This window comes from Pseudophryne corroboree, chromosome 11, assembly GCF_028390025.1.
Source record: "Pseudophryne corroboree isolate aPseCor3 chromosome 11, aPseCor3.hap2, whole genome shotgun sequence".
In the NCBI taxonomy this organism is placed as follows: Eukaryota; Metazoa; Chordata; class Amphibia; order Anura; family Myobatrachidae; genus Pseudophryne; species Pseudophryne corroboree.
Window position 1 is genome coordinate 266,907,970 of NC_086454.1, and position 18,344 is coordinate 266,926,313.

Consider the following 18,344-nt stretch of genomic DNA (forward strand, 5'->3'; position numbering starts at 1 on the left):
AACGGATAAGCTACCGTAATTCTTTTGGGAATCTGAAACTTTTGTCAGGAGCTTCCCAGAGTTTTTCAAATAGCGTGTTCAGTTCATGAGAGTGAGGAAACGTTACCTCAGGTTTCCTTTCCTTATACATACAGACCCTTTTATCATGGACAGCCGGGTCCTCAGTGATATGTAGTACCTCTTTAACCGCCACAATCATGTACTGAATGCATTTTGACAATTTTGGATCTAATCTGGAATCGCTATAGTCGACACTGGAATCAGAGTCCGTGTCGGTATCAGTGTCTGCCAACTGGGCCAGCGTACATTTCTGTGACCCTGAGGGGACCTGACTTTGCAATAACATATCTTCTACAGATGTCTTCTATGCCTGGGTCTGAGACTCAGACTTATCTAGCCTCTTACTAATAAGAGCCACATTAGCATTCAAGGCATTCAACACACCCCCGCAGCCGTTTGTGTCCCTAATACAGCCTCCTCCTGGGAAGAGCCTTCAGCCTCCGACATGTCGACACACGTGCACCAAACACCCACAGACACACCGGGCATATAGGGGACAGACCCACAGTAAAGCCTGTTAGAGAGACACAGAGGGGATTTGCCAGCTCACACCCCAGCACCCAATTAGCGGTTCTGAAGCGCCCAATAAATGCCTCAGACCTGTAGCGCTATTAATATAAAGTATATTGCACCAAATTAGCCAGTGCCCCCCCCCACCCCGTTTTTCAACCTGATACTTGTCAGTGTGAAGGAAGGACCAGCGTCTCTGCAGCCTGATGGAGAGAAAATGGCGCCAAGTGAACGGTGAGGATGAAGCTCCGCCCCCTTAATGGCGCGCTTCCATCCCGCTTCTTCTATGATTATACTGGCGGGGGTTTAGGACAGTGCCTCGGCACTAATGTACCTCTTTTGCCAGTGTCCACTGAGGATTTATAAGCTGCCCTGCACCCTGTAGTGCTGTGTGTATGTGGGAGCTTGGCGCACAGCGTCCACGCGCAAGGCGGGACCTCAGAGAATGCCGTCACTGAAGTATTCTTTTCTTCAGCTACTCACCTGTCTTCTGACTTCTGGCTCTGTAAGGGGGTGACAGCAGGCTGCGGGAGTGAGCATCTAGGGGTACCCAGCGATCAGCACCCTCAGGAGCTAATGGTGTCTTGTAGCCAGAAGCAGAGCCCTTGAACTCGCTGGAAGGGGGTCATACTCCTCTCCCCTAAGTCCCACGAAGCAGGGAGACTGTTGCCAGCAGCCTCACTGAACATAAAAAACCTAACAAAAAGTATTTTTCAGATAAACTCAGTAGAGCTCCCTGTAGTGCGTCCAGTCTCACTGGGCACAATTCTAAAATCTGGAGTCTGGAGGAGGGGCATAGAGGGAGGAGCCAGTTCACACCCTTTCAAAGTCTTAAAGTGCCCATGTCTCCTGCGGATCCCGTCTATACCCCATGGTTCTATGATGACCCCAGCATCCTCTAGGACGTATGAGAAATGTCAAATGAAGGTGGCCCTTAGAGGAATTGTATCTTTCTCATTCTGTAATTTACATTGACGTGTTATACAAAGATGACTGGAAGAAGCCTTGTCACCTACATAAAATCAAAGCAGACATTTTGTAAGCTGAACCAAAACTTTGTCCTGTCACTAGTTCCTAGAGCAGTTATAAGGGCCATTCTCAGGAATATTGATTTAGTTCACAAAATGGCTGCTTCCAGTGAGTGAATTTGACAAAGCATTTAAGGGTTTTATATACAGGAATGTTACCTTGCTATGAACTACAGATGTGTCCTCATACACTGTTGCTTCAGTCGTGCTATACAGTCCCTCTCAGCACGTCAGGTCCTGTGTAACTTGGTCGAGCATCTTTTTCACTCAACATGTGTATCTTATTTGCACAAATAAAACAACTGGAAGGTACAAAACTACTTTGCTAGATTTGCTTTCATCAATTTGATGTGTGATATTTGTACATCTGTGTTTGGCTGAATCTGAATCTGTGCTACGATGCAGTAGCTGCAGCTTTTTCTTATGCCAAGTTCAGTTGAGCTTCATCTGTGACTTTGTACGTGTTTAAATTTATTTCCGTTGCAGTTGCAGCCTGGTGTCTCTAGTACACTGTGGGGGTAATTCAGACCTGATCGTAGCAGCAAATTTGTTAGCAGTTGGGCAAAACCATGTGCAGTGCAGGTGGGGCAGATATAACATGTGCAGAGAGAGTAGATTTGGGTAGGGTGTGTTGAAACGGAAATCTAAATTGCAGTGTAAAATTAAAGCAGCCAGTATTTACCCTGCACAGAAACAAAATAAACCACCCAAATCTAACTCTCAGGATCTTATTGGTTGGTACTTTTTTTTCTCTCCATACCTTGATAAATAACCCCCTAATAAAGAAAAACAGACAAATATCTCAGAATAGATGCTTTACTTTATTCTAGTGATTGGTAGACCAGCAGATATAGAAAACACAACAATTATAATTACAAATGTAGAGTAGATAAGTTGAGGAACAGGGACCAATATTAAAGTTTGAAGGTAACTAGAAAGAGACCCATATTCTTCCAGGGTATGTCTAGATAGACATAGTCTAAAAAAAAAAAAAAAAGTCAAGCAACATGACATTAAATGTGCAAGTCAGAAAGACATTTAACATTCAAAACTTTAACAGTATGTAATCTAAAAGAATGTGGTAAAATGTTACAGTGTGAACTTTGTTCCCCTAAAAGCTATTTTACCCCAAGGAACCCTCTTGCAAGGTAGTAGCGGAATGGGGGTAACTGTCCCCTGTAACATTAATATATAAATATCCTTTTTATATTTTAGGTTACGGCAATGCTAATTATTACCGGTACTGTATGTGTAGTGTCGGTCTTACACTCTTAATGTACACTTGTGTAAAGGAAGGGTACATTCGTAAAAATTTTTGTCATTTGGAAACATTTTGAGTGGTGTCATTGTGTTGCACTCAAGACACCTCCAAACATAAAGATACAATTACATGTTTATTGCCAATACACCACTTTGCTGCATGTAAAGTGGCATCTGTAATATTTTGCATGCTCCTTTCTTGATGTACGATGGTTACGTGAAAATAAATCTTTTCATCCCAGTCAAACAAAAAAAAAAAGTGTTGACATGGACGGATGGCAGCCTGGCCATACTCAGTGCAATATTTTTGTGTTTACAACTGTGGAAGGGAGGAAATGTGATTGTCTGCAAAGTCATGAACTTAAATATCCCATTTTAATCAGATCATATACATGAAGTTTGGCAGGTCCCTTATTGAGAGTCGGGGGAAGGGCAGCTGTCATTCAGCATCATGTAATTTATTTTATGAAGAATCTTTGCTCCATTTTGAAAACTTCCTAATTTTAAGACAAAGGAATGAGCTTAACCACCACCAAGAAAGAGATATTGTCCCTTTAACCCTGCAGAATTCCCTATTTCCCACTAGTACTTAACATTTTTCACTATGTTGTGACTGCTATTATTCCATTTAACACTAGTTAATCTGTATCAGAGGTATAGAGAAACCCTCTTGATGATAGGGTTGGAAAGGTTCCAGCGCTGGCAGATTCCTAGTACACACACTCCGTGTGTTTTGATCCTAACTGCGGCTCCCTGCTATTTGGACTGGCTGCCAACTCGTTCTTGGATAAGCCTCTCGCTCAGCTCCCACAAGGCCTCGGCCGTCTCCTCTCTCTGGGCCTGCTGTGATGGCAGGCAGCGGCAGCAGTTGTTGAAGTACATCCCTCCAAGGCCCTCCAGATCTGGGGAGACTGCACAGTAGACAGATGTGGCAGCTCCTTGTTGCTAGAATAGAAAAGATATATGTATCAATTGCATAATACGGTGTTAATTATGCACAGAACTGACGAACTTCAGTGACTATGCTGAGCTTTCACAAATGAGCCATACTGCATCGTATTCTTGCAACACAACTTCAATGATACACGTACATTATGCTTCTGGCTACATGGTACAATTCTGCACGAGGTGTTTCGAACATAAGTATATTGCAACACTGCTGGCACTACAAAGGTTAAACAGTAATAATATAAGGCACAGTCTTATTTGTCGTGTGATAGATCCACTATTAAAGGGACTATTTATTATGATGAAAAATGCAGGAAATCTAAAGACGGCTGTTTTCATAGGGGTACCACATTTTTAAGAATATGGGGGGGGTCACAGCAGCTATCAAAGCAGGATCTCAGAAGTAAAGCGATCACGTAAACAATCCCTTTGCTTTTTATCCATCTTTTTGGAACCTGTGTCCAAACAAAGACTATTGTGGCAAATTGTCTCAACAAAATATACTATTACCGTGATAAGAATGAGAATTATCATGACAGAAATGCCTCTATTGTTGAATCGGCTCCTCAAACTCATAACAGATAACAGCCTGGATGTAATGGCTTGTGAGACGGCCGGAGCTCCGAGAATCGCAAGCCATTACATCCGGACCAATGTTTAGAGGGTAAGGACTTTTAAATGTTGAGGTCTGTATTAGGGTATCCATTTGAAAGGTCGACCACTATTGGTCGACATGGACTCATGGTCAACACATGAAAAAGGTCGACATGGCTTTTTTTATTTTTTTTATTGATTTTTTAACTTTTTCATACTTTACCATCCACGTGGACTACAACTGGGAATAGTAACCTGTGCCGAGCGCAGTGGTAGTGGAGTGAGCACCTTGCCTGCAGCGCGAGCCATGCGAGGGGACACGGTGCACTAATTGGGGTTCTTGGTCATGTTACGGAAAAAATGACACCAAAAATAGTACAAAAATCCATGTCTACCTTTTCATGTGTCGACCATTTTATTGTGTTGACTATTTGTCCATGTCAACCATGACAATGTCGACCAATAGTGGTCAATCTAATGACTGTCGACCTTCACATGGTCGACCATTCATACCTGAACCCTGTAATAGTAATAGGAGAGTGCAGACCTGGTTGCAAGCACGTCCCAATTTGCAGGGGTAAATAGTGTTCACTAGAAAATCTGCAATTGTGGCTGTATGGGCCTATTTATGCCAAGTATACGATGGGCCCTTACATCTAGTACTGACTGATTATTTCTGTTATGTGCAACAATTAGGCAAAATGGAGCGTGTTACATTGGCCCTTAACCCTGTCCCGATAGCAAACTGTAGGGATGGGGCCTGCAATGGCAGACCCTGATGCCTCCAGCCATTAAATTCAGCCATAACTTCACCCCCACCAACTCCAGCACAATTGCCTCCCTTGCAGATTGCAAAATAAAACAAACATTCTAATAACAACAATGAAGGTAGCGCCCATTGACAGACCAGATCCTTCTGGGGCTCTGCTGTGGAGGGTGGGGTAAAGGTGAAGGGAGAGGGGATCTGCTATGCCATCCCTAGGCATGTACCTTGTGAGAAATTCACCACTGTGCAGTATAGCTGAAGAATATAGCACAAATGGTTCTAGCAGGAGACATCAGAATGAATGTGCCATTAGTATTTCATTTTTAATATTCATCGACATACACTACATAGCAAATACCTAATTCCATGAGACTATAACACTGCTCCCCTGGGGCCTGAAAGACACAAGTCCACTTCTATTCCTTTTCTACTGTAGTAGTCATTTGGTCCCTGGAATACCTCCTCTCTCTCAGCCTTTCCCAGAAATCAATCAAAGGCTCTTATGTAAAGGTATTATGTTTAACATCATTTCTTTGAAGGATGGACTTTGCCTCTTGAAAATCACAGCCTGCTAATGCCGCCGAGCAATATAGTCTGACACATCTGATATAAAAAAAATATGGCTCAGAATTAACCCAGGCACTCCAATTAAGCCCATCACGGAAAGTGCAATTGGGATCCTGGCCAAAGCTGTCCCTACATTTCTGGTCAGGAGTATTTCACACTGGCAAATGCTTCTAAGAACGGTAGTAATCAAAGAGATCTCCCCCATATACTGCAGCCATCTCCACGACAAATTTAACCCCAGCATTTGAAGGGTTAATTCATTATGCCCATTTCTAAGTCTCTGCAAGCAAAAGAGGACCATTCCTATAGGTACAGTAACTGCCACCCATCCTAATTGTACTTAGAAGAATGAAGGGAAACATTATAGATTTAGCTGTGGTTTTATTCGCATTTTTGCCAGTAAGTTAATTAGTGAATTACCAGGAAATATTTTGGCAGATATCTGTGCTGTGCAGCGGCTTCAGGAGCTTCAGCGGGAACTTCTCCTGTCATTCGGGTTATATTGTATCATAAGGTATTGCAGATTTCTGTGACAGTAAATTATAAGTACTGCATTTTATTTTTAGGTCTAATCCATCTTTTGGCTGATAATGTGAAGTGGTGATAAATCTCACTAACCCCGTCCAATGCCAGAAAACACGGCTAGCATCCTGTTATCTAAATATTTTAACATACATTTGATTAACTCCGGGACGTCTACGTAGAGAGGTACACTACAAAATGAAATATTGTCCGCTCTGTCCCTTAGTTTTTTTTGCTGCTGAAGAAATATTGGTTTAAGCGAACAATGGTGCACTGAGGTGTTAGTATGCACAATGCATGTGATGCCAACTCTTCCCCCACAGTATAGGCAGCCATTTTGTGTGTTAAACCAGCATGTACAAAATGGTTTCTGGTTGCTCGTGAATTTCGAGGCTGTGTTTTCATACATACTATATTTGTTTAGCCCATAACATGTGATTCATAGGCTAAAAACTAACTAGCAAATACTGTAGAACCTCACCATAGTAAAATACATAATTTCCCTTCTCCATTTGGGACATATATCTAAATCATGACACAGTCCTCCAAAATTAGCATGGTTGTGAGGTATTCTTTATACAGGTGAAACTCAGAAAATTAGATTATCATGCAACAGTTCATTTATTTCAGTAAATGAACTTAAAAAGGTGAAACTAATATATTATATAGACTCATTACATGCAAAGTGAGATATTTCAAGCCTTTATTTGTTATAATTTTGATGATTGTGGCTTACATCTTAAGAAAACCCCAAATCCAAAATATCAGAAAATTAGAATATGACATAAAATTAATAAAAAAAGGATTTTAAATGCAGAAATGTCGACCCTCTGAAAAGTATAATCATGCATATGTACTCAGTACTTGGTTTGGGTCCCTTTTGTATGAATTACTGCCTCAATGCGGTGTGGAATGAATTCCATCAGCCTTCTGGCACTGCTGAGGTGTTATGGTTATGCTTCAATAGCGGCCTTCAGCTCTTCTGCATTGTTCGGTCTCATGTCTCATCTTTCTCTTGGCAATGCCCAATTGATTCTCTATGGGGTTCAGGTCAGGTGAGTTTGCTGACCAATCCAGCATAGTAATTGAATGGTCATTGAACCAGGTTTTGGTACTTTTGGCAGTGTGGACAGGTGCCAAGTCCTTCTGGAAAATTAAGTCAGCATCTCCATAAAGCTTGTCTACTGAAGAAAGCATGAAGTGCTCTAAAATCTCCTGGTAGATGGCTATGGTGACTCTGGACCAAAACCAGCAGATGACATGGCTCCCCAAATCAAAACAGACTGTGGAAACTTCACACTGGACTTCAAGCATCTTGGATTGAGTGCCTCTCCATTCTTCCTCCATACTCTGGGACCTTGGTTTCCAAATGAGATACCTTGGTTAGCCCAGGTAAGACACTTCTGATGAAATACAACATTTGAAGCCCATGTCCAGGATCCGTCTGTGTGTGGTGGCTCTTGATGCACTAACTCCAGCCTCAGTCCACTCCTTGTGAAGCTCCCCTGCACTTTTGAAGGGCCTTTTCCTGACAATCTTCTCCAGGCTGCGGTCATCCCTGCTGCTTGTGCACTTTTTCTTCCACACTTTTCCCTTCCACTTAACTTTCTATTAATGTGCTTTGATACAGCACTTTGAGAACATCCAACTTCTTTTGCAATTTCCTTTTGAGGCTTTCCCTCCTTGTGGAGGGTGTCAATTATGGTTTTCTGCACAACTGTCAGGTCAGCAGTCTTCCCCATTACTGTGAATTGTACTGAACCAAACTGAGAGACCATTTAAAGGCTCAGGAACCCTTTGCAGGTGGGTTGGATTAATTAGCTGATTAGTGTGCGACACTTTGAGCTTACAATTTTGAACCTTTTATTTTCTAATTTTCTGAGATATTGGATTTGGAGTTTTCTTAAGTTGTAAACCACAATCATCAAAATTATAACAAATAAAGCTTGAAATATCTCCCTTTGCATGTAATGAGTCTATATAATATATTAGTTTCACCTTTTAAGTTGAATTACTGAAATAAATGAACTAATTTTCTGAGTTTTACCTGTATAATGAATTCATTTAATGGAGTGATGAACAGTGAATATTTAATCCTCTACATCAGGGGTGGGGAACCTGTGGCCCTACAGCTGTTGTTGAACTACACATCCCACCATGCCTTGCAACAGTTTTAGCATGGCCAAATAGCAAAACTGTAGCAGGGCAAGCTGGTATGTGTATTTCAACAACAGCTGGAGGGCCAAAGGTTCCCCACCCCTGCTCTACATCAATCCCTGCCCCATTGGAGCTTAGAAACCAGTGTTTCCCAAACTTCCTCCTCATAGCCCACTCATGGTCTACTCTAGACATTAGGGCAGATGTTCTCAAACACAGTCCTCAAGGCACCCCAACAGTCCAGGTTTTATGTTTATCCCTGCTTGGCCATAGGTGACTTAATTAGCACCTCAGCCACTTTGATTTAAACATCTGTGCTGAGCAATGGATATACCTAAAACCTGGACCATTGTGGTGCCTTGAGTACCGCGTTTGAGAACCTCTGCATTTGGGATATCCCTGCTTCAGCACAAGTGGGCAAATCAAACTTACTGCGTATGCATGGACATCCTGAGTACCTGACTGGGAATGGGCCATGAGGACTGGGTTTGGGAAACACTGGACAAGACAATAAGGGGCCAAGTCAATTCAGAGCAATGCCCGGCTGTGCATATATCGACTATGTGTAGCATACCTCCCAACATGACCCTCTCCAGGAGGGACACAATGCTCTGCTCCTGGACTTTTCTCTTAATTTATGATTGCCGGCACCTGTGTTGAACAGGTTAATGGCTAAGAAAGGTGTTTCAGTACAGGTGATGGTAATCATAAATTAAGAGGGAAGTCCAGGAGCAGAGCATTCTGTCCCTCCTGGAGAGGGTCACGTTGGGAGGTATGATGTAGTGCCAACATCACAAGTTTTCCCTCACAACCTGGCAGGTGTGGTGTGATATTCCAGAGTGGCACATCACGCAGAGTTACATTTCCTTCTATGGCAGGCATTCCCAACCACGGTCCTCAAGGCACACCAACAGTGGAGGTTTTAGTGATTTCCAGGCTGCAGCACAGATGTTTAAATCAAAATAACTGAGGTGCTAATTATGACACCTGTGCTCAAGCCTGGATATCACTAAAACCTGCACTGTTAGTGTGCCTTGAGGACCGTGGTTGGGAATGCCTGTTCTATGGTTTCCACAAGATAGGAAGATTTTCAATATAAAATAGAAATGCATAGTTCACCCTTTAAAAAAAATGCAAACAGATTTTTCTTTGTACAGGATGCCAATTATACGTTGTATAAAACTAGACAAATTAATCCTGTTCATCTCTGAGTATTGGTCAAACCCTAACTCAGTTACTCTGGAAATAAAATGAAATTGAACAAAACACTTCTCTCAAATACTTGCACTTGTTTCAACTGCAGGTCAGCTAAGAATAAAATCTACAAGAACACTCCTAAACGGACAATGTTTTACATTCTTAAACTGTACTCATCACAACCACAGCAGAGGCAGCCATTATTCATGAGTGTGACATATCAGTTCTATAAGAACCAATGACATCGCTCCATTATACACAGTGCTATAATTATGTCACTGGATCCTTACTCGTTGATAGGTTGCTTTTTCACGAGTTGGGTTTCTGACCACAAAACGTCAGTCTCCATTGTATAGATGATAGAATAACTGTATCCCCATAAATTAATAGGAAGGGGCTGCAGTCCCTCCGTTTCCAACTGCATAGCTGATTCCCCGGAGCAGAAACTAAAAGTACCTTGTTCCTGGAGTAATTTTTGGTACATTCCAAGTATAAAACTCAATAATTGACAAATATGGCCCTTAACATTTGCCTACATAAATGATCCAATATGTAGATTTCTATCTGTGTGCTCTAGAGAAGGAGTCAGGAGGGTTGTGCTTATCCACTCAGCTTTGAGTGACAATTTAATTTTCTGAGCTGTTTTGACAGTATAATAACAAGTTTAAATTTTTCAGGCCCCATGTCTGTGGGTCAGACAACGCAGCAGTGAGTGAGTGTGATTGTCTGACACCTAATTAGTGTACAATCCATGCCGCTGATCAGAGCTGAAACCCTTGCATAATACGGATACAGAAGAAAGTGCTTTAATCACTTCCTGATGGCTTTAAAATGTCACCCAGTTTCTGTCATGTCACTCTGTCATGTGACAAGGACACTGTGCTGAAAAGGATTAATGTTAACAAATTCGGCACAGTAAAAAGTCTCAAACAATGGACTCGTCACTTTTGTTGCCTCGTTTACTTTGATACAAAATAGGAAACCATTTAACGTATTAACACTAAGACCTCTAGAAGAGATAAAGCCTTCTTTAATCAATTTGTAACTTCAGTACAGAGATTGCCTAGATGTTGCGATCACAAACTACAATAAAAGTTATGTATAATGTGATATTAATTCAGCAAATTGTATGGGTTGCATGTACAGACTTTTCATTGTCAAAGAATATTACTCTTAAGTGCACATGAACACCCAAAATTTAAAGTTAGAGAGGGCACAGTACCCATAAAGATGCCACCTATAAATTCACACTGCCCAAGTGATGTCACTGATTCCTGATGGAATGATAGGCTACATTTGGAAATTGTTTCAGCCAACAAAATGGCTGCCTACGTGGTGCAAACAGTAGGTAACAAATGCACCTTTAGGGCGATTGAACCTACGTGTGTGTGTGTGTGTGTGTGTGTGTGTGTGTGTGTGTGTGTGTGTGTGTGTGTGTGTGTGTGTGTGTGTGTGTGTGTGTATATATATATATATATAATTAGTAGCTATTTTCTAATAAAAATAATTTAAATCCAGGGGGGGAGGGGAACTACAGGAGTGCAGACGCTGTAAGGGCCAAAGATAAATGAAGCCAAAAATGCTAAGACCCTCCATCCACTGGCATATCTATAATGGGTGCAATGTGTGCGGGGCCCACTCTGCACCCATTATTTTTAATACTTACCCTCCATAGTGCCGCGGCGCTGCAGAAATCACTGTGAAAATGGCGTGTTTTGCGCATGCGCAGTAGGAAATTTACTGGGAAAATGGCTGCCGCCCCATTTTCCTGGAGATCTGCACATGTGCTCCAGACTCTAGGACAGCGCTAGGGTCCCCTAGGGACGCTAGTGCCCAGAGCTACAGCGCTGCCAGCTAGAATGGAGGGGACCCAGACAGATCCTGCACACGGGCCTCCTCCTCTCTAGAAATGCCCCCCGCCCCCATCCCCTTATACAGTACACACATCTCTATTTTCAGAGGCCAAAAGCTGGGTCCCACCCAAATGTTGCCTTGCGACAAAGCGATTGGATAAATTCCTTGAGCTTATCAACCCTTAACTCACTGTTCTTTATCAATACATATAATATTGTATCTGTCACTTACATACTCTGGAGTCAGGTTCCTGTCACGCCGCTGTATGACTGTATCCCTCTCAGGGCTGGATTAAGGCTCTGAGGAGCCCAGAGCACTTAACTCTGGGAAAGCCCTAAAGAGCAACATTTGGAGGAATGGGCTCTTCTGCAACAATTCTTCAGCAAGTACATGAAAAGGGGGCACGTTTCCTCCCTATGGGACACTGCAGCCCAAGGTGGGGACAGTACTTGAAAAAACAGGACTGTCCACCAAAATCGGGATAGATACATACAGTTACGCACATGCACATATACAGTACATACATTCATTCACAAAGGCAAAAGCAGAGGGAATGTGTTTCCCCCTGCATTATTAATATATTTAGATATTAATACTGTGTTCCATATAGTATCCAGTGTATAAAAAGCCCAATGTATACATTACTATCCAGGGTCGTTACTAGGTTCTTCTACTGCTCTCCCAGACTCCCGTACTTGCTCTCTAATGTTCTCCAGAGTGGAAGATTATGGACTTCATTTGGAAACCCCCCCCTCCCTCTAGAAATCCTGCATTTGCCACTGATTCACACACATATAGTGTATACACAGTCACATAGATAGATAGATAGATAGATAGATAGATAGATAGATAGATAGATAGATAGATAGATAGTCATACACACAGACCAACGCCGTAACAGGGTGACAGTGTGCCCTGTGCTGGCCACACCTCCTAAACCCATCACACTTAGGGAGCGAATTTTGGGAAGTAAAGCACTGCCCACAGCTTCCTAAGGGCACGCTGGGCAGCTCCACAGGCTGCCTGTCCAGACCGTCCCCAGGGAACTGTGCGATGTCACACCCCTAGTTATGGCCCTGATACAAACAGTGCCCCTTCCCTGAGTCACTCTTATCATATAGGCTGGCTGCTGTATAGTCGGTTCTCCTCCCCTACTCTCTGTCATGCTGCTGGCAAGGACTGTGCAATGCAGTGTAGCACTGCCCCCTGCTTGGACTCTAGCTGGCAGTGCAGATCTGCTCTGCCCTGCAGCTGTGATTAAAGGACTGAGGCCCCCTGAGAATGGGGGGCCTGGGGTGATTTGCCCCCCGTGCCCCTCCTTAATCCAGCTCCGAAACCTTTAATAAAGGGGTATATTTAGTAAATGGAGATAAGCTGTTCCCTATTTACCAAGCTTCCTCCAACAGTTTATCCATGCTTACATACTTAAGGATTGCTGTTAAAAATATACTGGATACCACTGCACTCCTCATTGCTGTCACTATCTCAGGGGTAAGCAGCAAGAAGAATGCTTTATTTAAGTAAGTACATTTTTTTTCCAAATGCCCGGGGCCAGAGTATCGCTCAGCTGCCCAGTGACATTTTATTAGCAAACAGAGGCAATAATTTATTTTCAGACGCTGATTAATAAAAAAGATCCCAAATTCTTAAAAAAAAGTTTTGTTTGCTGATTTAAGTAAATGTCTTATTGTTTAAGGAATTAAGTGACAAGGGGGTGAGAGAAATAATGAGTGTGTGTGTGTGTGTGTGCTTGGAAACCGGAGTCTCTGTTGCAGCAGAACACTAAATGGCTGTTCATCCCTGAGAGAACTCTGAATCTCTCTGTCGGCTTCGAGAAGGAGTTAAGTGAAATGTTGCTCTTAACAAGATGCGATTTCTCCCTACTATCTGCACATGACTAACACTGAAACCGGGGCCTTCCACCACCCCATGAGCGGTGTCAGAGAAACACATTGTCACACTGATGGAAACGGCTAAATTGATGTCCTCGTTTGTTCCCCCTTTAAGCCATTTAACTTAAATACCATTAGATCTCGTCAGTTTTGTGCTAGCGAGCAATGGGAAAGTTAACAAGCAAGTGACCTTTCTGGAAAAAAGCGGTAATAAGATATCACTGCCATCCTTTGTGTCTCTAACCAATATCTATCTACTTATTCCCGTGCAATGCATTGTGAGAGCCAGGCTCCAACTACACACATGTAACAACGCTAAGTTCCACCTGTCACCTACATACTCTGGAGTCAGCCATTTTGTGACCTGTACAAATATTGACCTTCTCATTCACTAGCAACTGCCGCCATTATGGAGGCTTGAGGTACACTCGCCAGTTGTTTGCATTCGGGTCATTCCATGGTAACAAAAGTTACATTTTGAAATGTGAAATATATTTTTTTGAGCATGTGTTTTGATTATTTTGTGCAAAATAAATGTTGTTTGTGTGGTACATGATATGCTTTAATTTTGATGCAAAGCTGGTCATGAAAACTGGTAACAAACCGTTACCTAAAAAGACCATTTTCATGGAATGGCCCATTCTCACAAATATGCTCAGCTCACTCACATGGTCACTCCAAAAAGTACATATACAGTAATCTTCCAACACTTTCTTTCCCACACTCTGAGCAGTAGTGAACAACGGCAGAAGAGTGCAAGTCTAAAATGACAATTAACAATATTGTGTCATTAACGTATTGCTGGTGTCTTCTTAATCTAGAAGTTTAACCACTGCTATGTACTTAGTAAACAGAACCCCCAAATAAATCTGAGTGTATAGTAAGTCCCAACTTTAAATATGTATATTTTCCCTAGGGATGAACATCAATGGCAAGGCGGAGGTCCAATGGTTCTTCATTATCAATGACAGAGATGCGCTGAAGATTTTGGTTTATCCCTGGTCCGCAGAACTTAGCACACCCTTGTTGTGACACTTAGCTACAGCCTCACTTCATGGTTGGCTGACCTCCTTCTCATGAATGACATAGGGATGCCCATCAATGGTTAAATGCAATCAATATAAAACACTACCATTGATGGTAGACCTGTACATTTCCATACCTAATTTGCTACAAATTCTGCATTTTTTGCCTCCACTACTTTGTCACTTAAGTTGTACAGAAAACTGAAGACCTCACATTTCAATGCTTTTGTCAAGTGCCAATGGGATGTAATTTACCTTGATAGGTTGTGTGGTTCATTTTGCTTAATAACTAATTGGGTTGGTATCCGGTTGATAGATAGACTGTGTCTAGTTAGACAGTCAATAGATAGACACCATACGTTAGACACACATTAGGTTGACAGGGTCAAAAGGTCGACATGAAAAAAGGTAGACAGTACAAAAGGTCGACAGGGTCAAAAGGTCGACATAAAAAAGATACACTTTAAAAAAAATGTTTTGCATGTTTTTAGACTATTTCATATCTTCTCTATCCATGTCGGCACAGAGTTGGTTATAAACCTTGTGGCGAGCCCGAAGCGTGGCGAGCCTCTCGAGGGTATGCCTTTCTACAATTGGGGGTCCCAGATGACAAGACTATCCACACAAACCACAAAAATACAAAAAAACATGGTGTCTACCTTTTTTGTGTCGACCATTTTAATGTCGACCTTTTTACCCTGTTGACCTATTGTACTGTCTACCTTTTTCATGTCGACCTTTTGACCCTGTCAACCTAATGTCTGTCTAACATATGGTGTCTATCTACTGACTGTATAACTAGACACTAGCTATCTATCAATCCACACTCAGCAGGACTTAAAGGAGTTCCCATTGACCCAAAGCTGTGAGGTTAGTGCTCACTGCAAAAAGTAAATCTTAAAAAAATACCACATTATTAGTCCTGATACAAGAAAAGTTTGATCATTACCAGTAACTGGTGTTTGATAATTATACATAGTGAAATATTTATAAATCACCCATTTTGTGTGCTGAATCATATGAAAGCAGCCTATCAATCCAATAGGAACCAGTGACATCACAGTCTATAAAATGGCTACCTCCATTGCACAAACCAACCTACTACAACCGTTTTAACAACTTTCAGTTGTTCTGTATGCTTTAATTATCAAATCTGCATATTTCTTAAATTTTTTTAACTGAATCGGGTTTAAATAGCTGTTAGTTGCAGGGTTTTGTCATCATAAATTGTGGGGCCTGGGACTGCCAGACAGGCAGGGGCACCCCCCTCCTAAATTTAAAATGCCACCGGTGCTGCCCCTCTATGGCAGACAGCCATGCAGGCCCAGGACTGGAGTCCCAGCAGTGTCGTACCCTCCCTCCCCGCCTAATAGCAGTCCTGTTTAGTTTCACAATTTGCTAATTTAAAAAATCAACAATTTATGTAATAAATAATAGCCAGTTAAGTGCACCCCAGTTTGGTGGCTGTCGCAATGAGCATCAATGATAATAACGTTATTTGTCAATATGTCTAAATAGATAAATTTAACAATAGGAGAATTGTATTACCGTATTTGCCGGCGTATAAGACGACTTTTTCCCCCTGAAAAACATGCCTCCAAGCGGGGGGTCGTCTTATACGCCGGGGGTCGTCTTATACGCCTGGCATACATATAGCCAGGGGCGTCACTGCCCCTGGTGACACCCGGTGCAGGAAGTCGCAAAACAGGGGCGTGGCCTAGCATAAGGGGGCGTGGCCTAGCATAAGGGGCGTGGCCTCGCGGGCGGACCCCCGTTTTCAGCAATCCAGGGGGTTAAGAAGATGTTGGCTGCCCCCCCCCCACTCCCCCCGTGAAGTGCCTCTATCTCACCTGTGTCCGGTGAGTGTACGGTGAGTGTACGGCGCTGCCGGCGGGTGAAGCTGTGCTGTGGCAAGTCTCTCTCGAATGCAGTGCCGGCTCCTACACAGGGACAGCCATAGGTTTATTGTTCCATTCAGCTTTAGTTAATTAGCCTCTGGCATTTACGGTACTATTGGCTGGTATAATTCAGGATTGGGAGGGGTCTTAGCAACCCTCACACTATTATGAATATTCCTTTGGGAGCTCAGCAAGGTCCCCAGAAACATGTTACCTATCCCGTGGTTTTGTTGATCCTGTGTTTATACTCTTGATGTGCCTGTCATACTCCTATGTTTGTGAGTATCATTTTTATCTGTTTTACGGATCTATTAAAAGGTTATACACGAGGAGGTGGCGCCCGCTGTTTTTCTTCTAGTCTTCTACAGTGTGTTGCCAGAGTTCCTCTGGGTTGTGGGCTGCCTGCCTGTGTTCCTGAAAAATCAAATCAAATCTGATGTTCTTTTACGTTTTATTTGGTGTGTGGAAGGTGTGCGGAAGAGGGGGTAGTCGTATATGGCGAGTACATAACAAACTCTATATTTTGAGTGGAAATGTTGGGGGGTCGTCTTATACGCCCAGTCGTCTTATACGCCGGCAAATACGGCGTATAAGACGTATTTTTCTTTTAATTAGCTCAGGCTGTAGTTAGATTTCACCACACAGAGACACGTCTCATTTTAGAAATTACTAAAACAAAATTTTGGCTTCTGAAACCTGAAACTAGGAATCAATCCTGTAATAACAAACGTATTTTATGGGTCAGTAAAATCCATATTTAGGTGTAGACACCAGCTGTCTCTATACTGTATGAGTTGTGATTTGTGCAGCTAAGAGAGGGCAGTATTTAGATATAAATCACGCTATAGCTTCATCTGTCATTTAGACTACGTAGCTTCATACGTGTAGCTACAACAATTAGCTGTGATGGCTGAGGCACTGCCGAGATATTTGTGGACGGACGACAGTAAATAAAACTCATTAAAGAATTTGGACATTCACCAATACATGTTTGCTTTGGTAGAATATCAATGTGTGTTGGGAACGTATTTTGCATTACCACGATAAATAAATGGTAAAAAGAACTTAAATCGCTTTAACAAAATAGATTAAGAGAAAAAATAAAATATGTTTATGCCATTTTGTGTGGAAAAGTATAAAAACACCGAACTCAGGCGTCATCTGGCCCATTATCTCAATATGGATGTGCTGACTATTTGACTAACTTGTATTTTAGACCACACATAAATGTGCTGCATTATCTGTTTTTTCCTACAGGCTGTAAATATGTATAGATTATCTGGTTTTGACCCATGTAAAATATGTAAATACTATGATTCTGACACATTACTATGCATGCACTGGTCATAGATTATTTGAGGTGCTTTTATAATCGAATGGCATGCACAAAAGCTTTCCCGTGGGAAAGTGACTACTGAATAACCTGGCTGACCACTTGCCCTGATTGGGCTACTGGTTTGTTAAAATAAATAAATAAATAAATAAAGTTACTTCATTTAAAGCTTAAAAAAAAAAAAGTTTCTTATTACAAATGTCTTTTCTTGTTTATTAGGTCCTGATTATTGCTCTACCTCCTGCTAGACACAATCCCCACATTGTAAAGAGACTTACAGTATATTGAATAATATCAAGCTATTGACATGAGTAACATGAAAAGAACAGCAGTCCCTAGCTGCCCGCTGGAAATAGAGTGCAGGACACCCAAGAGGAAATTACAGCAGACTATAAGTGTCCGATACATCTAGTGGTGATGGGCCGCAGAACATTCCGTGATGTTCAGCTGCGCACATATCCGCCTATTCTAGTAGGCTTATTATAGCAACCACTACATCCTTATCATCGTTCATTTTCCTGTGCACCTCCTATGTTGCTGGTCGCACTGTGTCATTCCAAGAGCTGCTCATTCAGTCACCCCTGGCTAAACCGACTCCCGGCAGTGTCCTGTGAAGTCAGGGCAATAAAAGTATTTGCAGGGGAAGATGAGCCTCCACTGACAGCATGTTACACTTCTTTAGCTGGAGCTGATCTCTCTCACGTATTTCTGCCGTGGCTTCGGGGCTACGCAC

General features: G+C 42.2%; 1 protein-coding gene across 5 annotated transcripts in view; it reads right to left on the minus strand.

Annotated features, from left to right (window-relative positions):
* Positions 1 to 2,400: 2,400 nt before the first annotated feature.
* Positions 2,401 to 18,344, minus strand: part of WWOX (WW domain containing oxidoreductase) — a 1,758,901-nt gene continuing 1,742,957 nt past the window's right edge. For all 5 annotated transcript variants that reach the window (XM_063945377.1, XM_063945376.1, XM_063945379.1 and 2 more), the window contains one exon: positions 2,401 to 3,803. In XM_063945377.1, coding sequence (XP_063801447.1) covers positions 3,615 to 3,803 — 189 coding nt within the window. In that variant the 3' untranslated portion in view covers positions 2,401 to 3,614. The remainder of the gene's footprint in view (positions 3,804 to 18,344) is intronic.